Source organism: Ricinus communis, chromosome 7, assembly GCF_019578655.1.
Source record: "Ricinus communis isolate WT05 ecotype wild-type chromosome 7, ASM1957865v1, whole genome shotgun sequence".
In the NCBI taxonomy this organism is placed as follows: Eukaryota; Viridiplantae; Streptophyta; class Magnoliopsida; order Malpighiales; family Euphorbiaceae; genus Ricinus; species Ricinus communis.
The window spans coordinates 7,445,534-7,457,450 of record NC_063262.1 but is presented as its reverse complement, the minus strand read 5'-3'; the positions used below and the strand labels follow the sequence as shown (position 1 = coordinate 7,457,450).

The 11,917-nt window shown below is 30.9% G+C and overlaps 1 protein-coding gene across 2 annotated transcripts; it reads left to right on the top strand.

The window, feature by feature from the left end:
• The first annotated feature begins 1,681 nt into the window (after positions 1-1,681).
• On the top strand, positions 1,682-7,723 carry LOC8265612 (aspartic proteinase-like protein 1). 2 transcript variants are annotated; one of them, XM_002528936.4, is made up of 10 exons: positions 1,710-2,298; positions 3,091-3,229; positions 5,066-5,307; positions 5,460-5,687; positions 5,791-5,929; positions 6,004-6,074; positions 6,191-6,290; positions 6,788-6,848; positions 6,974-7,045; positions 7,266-7,723. In XM_002528936.4, exons 1-10 carry the CDS (start codon positions 1,967-1,969, stop codon positions 7,508-7,510), a joined length of 1,629 nt encoding a protein of 542 aa, XP_002528982.1. In that variant the 5' UTR covers positions 1,710-1,966; the 3' UTR covers positions 7,511-7,723. The 2 variants fall into 2 exon arrangements, with proteins under 2 accessions (XP_048232806.1, XP_002528982.1); XM_048376849.1 differs by lacking the exon at positions 6,974-7,045 and having other exon boundaries at positions 1,682-2,298.
• Positions 7,724-11,917: the final 4,194 nt, after the last annotated feature.

Below are 11,917 nucleotides of genomic sequence, written 5' to 3'. Positions count from 1 at the left end.
CCCGCGCAAAATTAATTCTACCAAAACACAACATGAAACGGTTCTGAAACTCTCACGCCTAGCTCACATCCACATATGACCCAAATGAATTTTATCCTAAACAAGACAAGAAACGGTTCTAAAATTTGAAATTAGTAACCCTTTAGAATAAAATATAAAACTGCTGACCATTGTGGGATCTCAGGGCTACACTTGGCTAAGAGTTTGAATTAGCCGGGAATCGGCTTGAACAACCAGTTCAAGATTCATTAAGAGATTCAATTTTAATCATAGATTTAATGGTTCGACAGTAACTGCTTGGTTTTAATTTGATCATAGTTCAAATAGTAAAAGAAAAATAATATTTTAAAGTAGAAAAATAATATTTTAAAGTAGAAAAATCATATATAAACTATTTTTTAAAGAAAAAGTTAAATTTTTTAATTGATTTATTTATGATAGAGCGATGAAAATCACTTAGCCTAGTGGTCAAATTTTGGTTTGCCCAAAAGGTCAGACTTCATCTAGCTCAAAAGATAGTACTTCTACTTCGGAAGGCCTATTTTGACATAACTCTTATATCAAAAGGTCTTCTTATTAAATGTAAGACATATACTTAAAATTTTAAGTCCAAAATTTTAAAAAGACAATATGAGAATTATACTAAGAGAACGTAAAACTCTAAATATAAAAGTATAATATCTTCGTCATGGATACATACCTAGCTAAATCAGGATCTCCCAAATTAGTTATGACTAGCTGGTCCGTTACCCCTCAAGATTGCCAATCTACACAATAAGCTACCACCGAACAGATCGCCTTTTTTGGTATAAGGACATGCACTTATGATGATAGAGAATGTAGGACTTCGTGATCCATTCTGCCAATCTCGGAGACTATTCCTCATGCCTGACTGTGCCTACAAGATAATGCTATAAATACTCCATTGTACCTCATTGATCAGGTAACACAATTACAACTCTTTATATACTTTATCCAAATATTCACTCACTTATTAACTTGAACATCATAGTAGTTTTTCAGATATCACACATGAGATTCCTAAGTTGTTTCGTTGCAGATATCTAAAAAATCTTCAAGTTAAAAATATATAATTAATGATTTATTTCTGAATGTATCAATTATTATAGAACTTTAATGAAAAATAAATAGTTCTCCTGTTATTTTTTTAAGCATTAGAGTTGGAACGCCGATTCAGACATTCACCCTCTGAGCTTCTTCTTCTCTTTATTTTACAAATTCTATAAATCAAGAATTCTCAAATTTTTTCTCTAAGTCAATTTGAAGTCTATCGAATCCATTAATTTATATTTTCACAATATTTATTATAATAATGATATAATTTACAATAGGTAGAAATTATTATTTAATTTAGTTATTTTTATAAGTGTTAATTAAATTTAAATTTATCTAAATATTTAAATAATATTTTAACATTAGATATATGTAGATTAAGTTTAAGTACAAGTTTTAAAAAAATTAATTTTCTAAATTAAAATTTTTATTTAATTTTTTAAATGTTGTTTCGGTTTAGACCGACAATTACGATTCAAGATCAGTTCAATATATTCTTCAAAAAAAAAAAAAAAAAGAAGAAGAAGATTAGCTGGTAAAAAAGAAAAAGAAAAAGAAAAAAATAAGTTAAATATAATATTAAGAAATTAGCTAAAATGGATTTGACCGGTCTGGTTCACGGTTCGAATGGCTTTGGGCAGGTGTACTGGGGCCATATTTTGTTTTGGATGACATGCTTGAAGAAGAGGAAAAAGGGAAAGTACCATATGCACACTCCCTAACTTCTTCTGCTCTCTAATCATTTTCCAGGGAATAATAATAGTGAAAAAGTTGCAATTTCCATCATTTATCAACAACACTACCACTCACCAACCAATGACCGCTACCGAAGCCGCTAAATTGCTATAACCAAACCCTAGATCTCTGCTGCACTTCCACATTTCGAGTCGCAATGGCGGCTCGATCTGGATCTCGGTCTCGGTCTCGGTCTCGGTCCCAGTCTCTCTTTATTTTAGTAATGGCCAGTCTTCTAATAGATAAGAGTGCAGAAGTTACGTTCTCGTCGAGGCTGATTCACCGATTCTCTGATGAAGTAAAAGCGCTTAGGGTTTCGAGGAAGGACAGCCTGAGTTACAGCTGGCCGGAGAAGAAAAGCATGGATTATTATCAGATACTAGTGAACAGTGATTTCCAGAGACAGAAAATGAAACTTGGACCTCAGTATCAGTTTCTCTTTCCTTCTCAAGGCAGTAAAACGATGTCGCTTGGAGATGACTTTGGATGGTACATGTCTTAATACTTTCTTTATATAAAAAAAATAATAATAATTTGCCTTATTATGTATTATGGTCTCTGTCCGGACTGTATTTGACTTATCTTCATAAAAATTGACCAAGTCTTGTGAATTAAAATTGCTTTCTTGAACTGAAAGAATATTCGATAATATTAATTGTTGCTTTTTTCTTTTTCTATTATTAAATTCCACTTCTGATGTTGACTTTGTTTGCTGTAATTTACTCCATTGTTCTATAAATTAGGTAAACATTATGTGTCCAAAAAAAAAGGTACTCAATGATATCGTCAATAATTTAAAAGATTACGGAAACCTTACCTGACTGTAGTTTCTAAGGGCAAGGCCATTTCAACAGGGAATTAAAAATTTCATGTTGCTCATGACTTGATCAATCACATATTAATTCAGCAATTGCTTTATGAAACTAAATAAGATGTGAGACTCTATTTCCTTGAAAGTCTTCCATAGGGAAGTGCTATCTGTTAACCAAATAAGAAATTGGTGTCACATTTTCATCTTAGTTTTTCTTGCCAGAACTGGAAGAAGAAAAAGAAAAAGAAAAATAAAAAAAAGAAAGAGTACAACCTAGAGTCTTGAATTTGTTTTTTATATTATCTTTTCCTCTAGAAGTTATTGTGATTACTTTGTAGCCAGTTATTTTTTTACATGTAACTCATGATTTAATTTATTTTTTCTTATAAATTCCGAATCTATTCTGTTATGTTACCTGGTGCTACGTTCTATTAATATTGATATCCTTTCCTTTTTTCCTGAATTTTGAGGTTACATTACACCTGGATTGACATAGGAACACCTCATGTTTCATTTCTTGTTGCTCTGGACGCGGGGAGTGATCTACTCTGGGTGCCTTGTGATTGCCTTCAATGTGCCCCCCTATCTGCAAGTTACTATAGTAGTCTGGTAAGCCAGCATTATGTCTATAGGTTGTTTGAAAAAACCTTATAGCATAGCGTTGTCTCTATTTACTTATTAGATCTTTGCTCCTGGTTCTATATAACTAGTTTGTCGTCTACATGTTTTCCCCATATTTTGGTGTATGCGAATGAAATGATGTACAATATTAGCTGGTGATCTTAACTTGATTTATCTCTTAGCCCATAATCTTAGCATGGATAAGCTTTTTGACCTGGTTCAGATGGATAATCCATCAATTTAGATTTTCTTCCCTTTCTCATTGCTTAAAAAGGATGCACCAATCTTTTTGTCCACAATTACAATACTTTCGCATGAATAAGAGAAGCAGCCCGGGGGGAGGAGGGGGAGGATGTTATGTTGGACGAAAGTATGTACCATAGAATCTCTTTAGATGAGCGAGTGATGGTGGATAATGGTTTGTCCTTGCTTCCTAAATGGTTTTGCTGCTTTTGTGAAAGCATCATGGGAGATAGCCACCAGGAATATGAAGAAGCTTTGGCTGAACTTTTTAAGTGAGTATGGGATAAGTAATGCTTGAAGCTGTTCATGTTAGATGATTTGTGAATGACAAAGGAAAAATTTAGCAAGACATGTAAATTATACATCCAAGACCAAGGTCGATGGTGCATGCCTACCATGATGTCTGATCCTTTGGTAAAGGTCTTATAGCTCCAGTGTTATCGTGGTGCTTCTACCATTATCTTATTTAAAATAGTTTCCAGAGTTGCTGAACCAAGTACACTCATGTTTATTTCTGTGTTTTGATTTTTTTATCAGTTTATGATCTAATTCTTTAGTTTTTTTAAGCTGATTTCTTCAATGACCTTGTTGCTGGTTTCTTTTAAAACTTGTTCTGGATCTTTTTTAGCATTCTCTCTTTTGAGATGCTTTTCTTCTTTCAGGTAGTTTCATCTGTCAAATTGTTGATCCTACATATTGCATAATACTATATAGGCCTACATGTGAATTTAAGTTTTGCTAACAATAATCTTATGGCGTATACTGATCGCCTGTGCTCACATATTCTTGGATGAAGGAGGTTCTGCTGTTATATGCAGTTTTGACTCATTTTCTTAGTGACTGGTAAATCAACATTTTGGCACACATTTCAATTGATTTCTTAGGGTTCCTTTATTCAGTGAATGATAAGGATCCCAAGTCTTAACAAATTAAGACATAGTCATCAAGTTGACTAGAGGTCCACAGCATATCAATTAGGCACAAATCCAAACTGTAAAGATGTGGGTTTACATCCTGAAAGCATGCTGGTTTAAGGTTTGTTGAACTCTAAATATGTGGATCTATATCCCTGAAACCATGCTGGTTTCATGTTTGCTGATTAACAAAGTGAAATAGAGATGTTAGAGCATGCCATAATTGAATGCTAATATTCAATGTAATAAATGCTCAAATTATGTGACCTGGCAAAAGAATATTTCTTCCATCATTCATGTGCGTTCCACTGCCTTGTAATGTGCTTTTGGATGACCTAACCTCTCATGGCTTTTTCTTTATTTAACTTCTTTAATCATTATGGTTTGATGCTAGTCTTGGGAGGTGCAATGTTGATATTGTGAATCCACATGGCTGCTTAACTACTGAATTATAGAGTCTTCAGTATCTATGTTTAGTTTTCCATTTCTTAATTGTTTCAAATGCAAGGAAGAGAGATTATTTTCACTGTAGCCTTCTAATGAACAACAACAGCTGGATCTATCTTTATGGATCAGTTTTCTGCTAAGATATGGTAACAGGTTTAGCACTTATTTTCAATAATTGATTGGCAGGTGCTCCCTCGTATTTGGAGCATCTATTATGCAGGATAGAGATCTGAATGAATACAGTCCATCTCATTCAAGTACCAGCAAGCATCTATCTTGCAGTCATCAGTTATGTGAATTGGGTCCAAATTGCAATAGCCCAAAGCAGCCATGCCCTTACTCTATGGACTATTATACGGAGAACACATCAAGTTCAGGTCTGCTGGTTGAGGACATATTACATCTTGCTTCAAATGGTGATAATGCATTAAGTTATTCTGTGCGGGCTCCAGTTGTCATAGGGTGTGTTTTTTTAATCGTTTCCTGTTTAATTTAATAGAACTTAATGTTTTTGTTATTTTTATTTGTAAAGTTAGGTTTAAACAATAATTAATTTTTTTCTTTTCCTTTCTTGTTACTTTATTAATTATTTATTATTTGTTCTCTTAAACCAGATGTGGCATGAAGCAAAGTGGTGGTTACTTGGATGGAGTTGCACCTGATGGTCTGATGGGTTTAGGACTGGCTGAAATTTCAGTTCCTAGTTTTCTTGCTAAAGCAGGATTGATCCGGAACTCTTTTTCAATGTGCTTTGATGAGGATGATTCTGGAAGAATATTTTTTGGTGATCAAGGTCCAACTACCCAACAATCTACACCATTCCTGACTTTAGATGGGAACTAGTATGTGCATCTTTATGTTTGCTGTTACTTCATCTTCCTTATCTTTTTCCCGTAGATGCTAAGATTGCCAATGTTTATTATTATAAACATCTGATTTCTTCAGTACAACTTATGTTGTCGGAGTGGAGGGCTTTTGTGTGGGAAGTTCTTGTCTTAAGCAGACAAGTTTTAGGGCATTAGTTGATACTGGCACATCATTTACATTTCTTCCAAATGGAGTTTATGAAAGAATTACTGAGGAGGTACTCATTTGACACTGATCTTCATTTTATAAAGTGATTACCAAACTCTCTAATACGATTCTGTTACTTCATAGTTTGACCGCCAAGTGAATGCTACCATCTCCAGCTTTAATGGCTATCCATGGAAGTATTGCTACAAATCAAGGTGAATTTGCAACGATGGCTTTATTAGCCTCTCTCTCTCTCTCTCTCTGTGATTCCATGCACTTTGGCCCGTGCATGAAATGATGGACTAATATTTGAATGGGTTTCTTTAAACAGTTCAAATCACTTGACCAAGGTCCCATCTGTGAAGCTCATTTTCCCTCTGAACAACAGCTTTGTAATCCATAATCCTGTTTTTATGATCTACGGCATTCAGGTTAGACCCATTGAAATTGACTGGTTAACTGAAGCTTGTTCTTCTCCTCTTCTATTAAGATAATTGGCCAATCAAATTATGGACTAGATATGGTGATCCAGGTTTTTTGATGTCTGGATAAGGCAAATATCGGTTTAAGGCATTATTAAAAAAGCCACGGACACTGTTGGAAGTAGATTTACACAAGCCAAGATTTAAATAACAAGAATTCTGAATAAACATTAGATGCTTTGGTTATTAGTAGTAAGGTTCACCAAAGATATATGGCAACATTGATTTTGACCTATTAATACACATAAGTATAGGGAAAGGTGGAGCGTCTGTTATACTTTCTTGTATATGCTGGGATTTAATGTGTATTATTTCCTAGAATACAGACTAATGTTAGAAATTATACATTTTCCAATTCCATGTGCAAATCTTTTGTAGTGTTCTTTAAAACATATGCATATTGCTCAAACAAGTGAAATCTAAATGTGGCAACCTTGGTGGTTTAGGGAATTACTGGATTTTGCCTAGCCATCCAGCCAACTGAGGGAGATATTGGAACCATTGGACGTAAGTATGCTATCCCTGTTCTGTGGAGAATACTTCTTTTCATCGGTTCTCTCTTTCTGTCTGTCTCTTCCCTTGCTTTTTCTCCCTTTATGGGTTTCTGATGCTGAAAACAAAATATCATGCAGAGAATTTCATGGCAGGATATCGAGTAGTATTTGATAGGGAAAATATGAAGTTGGGCTGGTCGCACTCTAGTTGTGAGTTCCCTGGCCTATGCTATGTTTAGTATGTCATATAGTAATACTTTCTATGAACAAAATAGTATGTCTTGTGCATATGTTGCACATGAAATTATTTGATAGCGATTCCTGAACCAGGCAATTGATGACGTGTAATTGATAAACTAAAAGCTTGGTTGTGTCAAGTACTCAAGTTAGATATTGTTGATTGTCAAGTCAAATCCCTCTACATATGCAGGTGAAGATCGGAGTAATGATAAGAGGATGCCTCTTACGTCTCCAAATGGGACACTAGTCAACCCATTACCAACAAATGAGCAGCAAAGCAGTCCTGGAGGACATGCGGTTTCACCTGCTGTTGCTGGAAGAGCTCCATCTAAACCATCAGCTGCCGCAGTCCAACTATTACCATCCCGGTTTTGTTTGTTGAACTCATTGATGCTGTTGCTTTTACTTCATCTGCTAGTTTGCTTTTCCAAGTAAATACAGTCTTCTATAATATAAAGTTCTATTCTTTATATATATAGTCTTGCATGTAAATTAAGTCCGTCCTTGTTTTAATATGTATACAAAAGTATTTGTAGATCCGTCCTGACATCCAATGCCATCAGTTTTTTTTTGCCTCCTTGTTGGCATGTGGTTGATTCGGACACCGAGGGCATAAACTGCATTTCCTCTAATATCTCTTCCTGATTATGTTTTCTCCTGTCCGTGCTGAATTATTGTTTTCTCTTGCCATGTATACTTGTTTCAAGTTTACAGAAATTTTTCTGCTGCATGACATATTGACAGTATCAATACGAATTCATTGTTGGATTAAGGTTTTAGTCCTTCAGATTCTACTACTACTACATGGACCTAGGCCTGGACGGGAGGACATAGGGAAGAATACAACACCAAAAGAAATTAAATATGATTAATATAATGTTTTCTAGGATTAAAAATTAGTGTAATTGAGAAATTAAATTAACTAAAAAATTAGTTTGTAATTAATAAAGTATGTTATTTGTTAATATAATATTGAATTTTTTCTTATAATTTGAATTATTTTCAATTAGGATAATAACTTTTTAGTTAATTTAGTAATTATATAATAAATATGAAATCATATCTTAATGAAATATGTGTTAAAAATAAATACATACTAATTTTTTATTTTTATACAATTAAAATTAAAAATATAGCTAATGTACTTTTTCTAGAATTAAAAATTATTTGATAATTTTGTTTTTGTCTTAGGATTTATATATATACTAGTAATTTGTTTGTGTTGACAATTTTTTAATTTAAATTTTCATTTTAAAATATTTTATTATGATTATAAATATATATTATATTATAGAAATATTTGTATTTACCTATTATTTTAATAACTTTAAGATTTAGTAATTATAAAAAATAATAAAAATTATATTAATTAGTGATATTATATAATGATTAATTTTGTTATTATATTTAATTATTATTTTATTTTAATAAATATTTAATAATATCATTTTATTTTATTAGTATAATTATTGATAATGTTATGAGTTAAATTTTTAGTTTAAAATATATTATTTTAATTATAAAATATGTTATATTATAAAAAATTAATTATATTTAGCCATTTCATAAGTACTTAATGTTATTTAATTATTAAAATTTATTGATCGTACAAAAATAATAAAAATAATAACAAAATAAATATATAGTAAATTAGTAAAATTATATAAGCACTTTTTTTATTATATCTAATTATTATTTTATTTTAATAAGCAATTAATTATACTGTTTTATGTGATTATTATTTAATATTAAAATATATTTAATAATATTATTTTATTTAATTAGTATTTAATATAGTAATAAATTATTATATAATCACATCAAAATGACATAATTTTTACTGAAATTTTATATAATGTGGCTTTATAAAATATTACTAAGTGGAGTTTTATAGCAAAATTTAATCTATTATAATATATATATATATATATATATATATATATATATATATAAAAGACACGTATGGCGTCCTTTACGGGTCCAGGTTCATCTACCCATTGATGTTATTACAACTAAGTTACTGGCTGTCTTGTTTTGGCGGAATCAGAGGTGAATGCTATATACCCTTTTTTTTATGGGGAGAAATCTTTGAGAAATTTATATTTGCAACTCGTTTGAATAAAGAAAGTAGAGCAGGTAGTTTAGTGTGGGGAGATAATAGTTTCCACATTTTCCGACTTGAGTCGATAAGGTTATCATCTAAATCTCACACTTTTGTTTGTTTTCTTGAGATGATAAGCTTTGACTGCACTACACAGCCATTTTTATACCTTTTTCTTAAAATAATAATAATTATTGTTCTTAGTTTCAGTTTACTTTCATGTGTGATGTCTTCATTTTATGTCTTTTCTCCTCTGCTTTACTGTTTTGTTTTTTTTAAATTTATTTATTATTATTATTGATTTTATTTCATTGTGCTTGATGAGACAACATTTCTTATATTATTAGTTTTCTTTCTTATTTTTTCCTTTCGTCATCTGATATGGATTGTATATCATACCTGCCAATTTCACAATCATACCCATATTTGCTCTTCTCATGCAGATCACGATTGATAGAAACTAATGACATTTTGTATCTTAGGCTAAATCTCAACAGCTGAATGGATCTAAACTTAGAATGAAAATCACAAAGATATTTGAGATAGTATTTTATTATCCATCACGATTCTGTTCGACATGTTTAAAATTAACTCTAGATGTATATACATAAAAAGAAAAAAATCAATTGTCTGGAGATATTTAATTTTTAATTAGATGTGATTTTTCAACTCTCAGTTTATTGAAGTATGCCAGTAGCTTTTAGTTTTTATTTTTATGAAATTAGGTACTTGTACCAAGTAAATTCTGAATAGCGAAGTTTTGAGAAGTTTCATATTTTTGATATGATGACATCAATAATGGATGAATTTAATAAGATTTTTTTCTAAAAGAAAGAGAGAAGATTTTAAGTATCTTATTGCATACAAAAACAAAGGGAATTGCACAAGGAAGTGCTAGTATCAGTTTGACAGATGTGATACAAACTCTCTGGAAATCTTTTATTTGTTTTTGAGAATAACTCTGGTTTTCAGTAACTTCTGTAAAGTTGTATTTTCATGCTTAGGGGTTTGCCATAAATTGGTGCTACTGGGGGGATTCAGAATTTAGGTGTCAAACACCTGAATTAACAGACGCAGTGATTAGTGGGCTTTGACCTCTGAAACACTCAATTCTATTACAGGTTTTTCTCCCAGAAATGCCTGCTTTAATGAACTGATATTATTATTATTTTTGGAAATAGTTGGTCTCAACCACTTATAAATCTTGATTGATCACATTTATATGCAGCTGTACAAAATTAATCAAAGGGTAGTTACTATATACTTTCTATATTTTTTTATATTACACTAATTATTTCTCAATATCTTAAAAATTAATTTTTCCATCCTTTCATTATATGTATTTAAAAAACAAAAGCAAGGAAAAAAATTAAATAGTTTGCCACCTACAGAAACACTCCTCTAAAATAAATAAATAGATTTTAAATTTTATAATACAAGAAAATTACTACAAAAATAAGGATAATTATAATAAAAATAATATTAATATTAAAATTTAATTTAAGGAGTAATATTCATTTAAAACTTTTTACTACATTGAATCTATTAAAAATTAATTACTTTTAAGGATATAAATAACTATAATAAATAATAATACTCAAACTCTAAGAAAATATGTTTAGGGGTGTCTATGTATATCAACTGATAAAAGAACTGCTAATTTCAACTTTTTATATTTTGGCTACTCAACTAATATTTTGTCAAATTAAATTAGAATTTGACAAATAAAAAAAGAAAAACATGTTTATTAAATAAGAAACGATCTGTATGCTGCACAAGTGATCTTTATAGCTGTGATCCCTTCCCAAATATTCTTACAACAGTCTAAATCGAACATGTTTACTCAATTGGACGGTTGTAAGAATAAGCACACCAAGTCCACGTTTTATTAAAGTCATTTTACTAATAAAGATTAAAATTCTCATGAACATTATACAGAATAACTTAAATTGGAAGAAAAATAATCAGCCTTCTATTGAAGAAGTAATAAGAAGGCGATGAGTAGATGAGGGATGCAGTGTGTTCTACTTTCCGCCGCCACCAAAATCTATGGAACCTTTTGCTTTATATTTGTTTTCCTTAAAAGACAAGCTTTTGGACTTAAAAGTTAAGACAAAGAAGATGGGTTTGCTAAAACATCATACCGAACTTTTCTCTCTCTCTCTCTCTCTAATATCTATTTCCAGAGAGTAAGAAATTCAGAAATCAGATCCAAAGCATTCAAAAGGAATCTCTTCTGGAAAAGAAAAGATGGATGCGTGTGTGTGTGTGTGTGTGTTTAGGTTCATTTTTGAATTAGAAGCTCAAATTCAAGACTTCTTCTCAGACCATTACATAATGAATCAATGAGTAGATGAGGGTATCTCTTTTCTATTTTCCTTTTTTATTGAGGAAAAACTGCAATAGAAATTCAAATTGAAGACTTTTTACATATAAAGCTGTTTTATTCTTTGATGGATAATCTAAAAATTATATTAATAAGAGTTAAAAGAGAACAACTCAAATTATCTGTTGAATGTAAAATGGAATAAAACAGGAAAAAAACAAGTAAGAAATTTGATTCTCTAACTTCAATAGTTTAATCTTTTATTCTTTGATGAATCATCTAATCTTACAGCCCTAGTAAATACACAATTAGGTATTCAATAGTTTTTATTAAGATGTAAACTTCAGGTGCTTCTCTCTTCTACTAATATAAGCGGATAAATAAATTAAGGAAAAAAGAAAAACTTAATTTATAG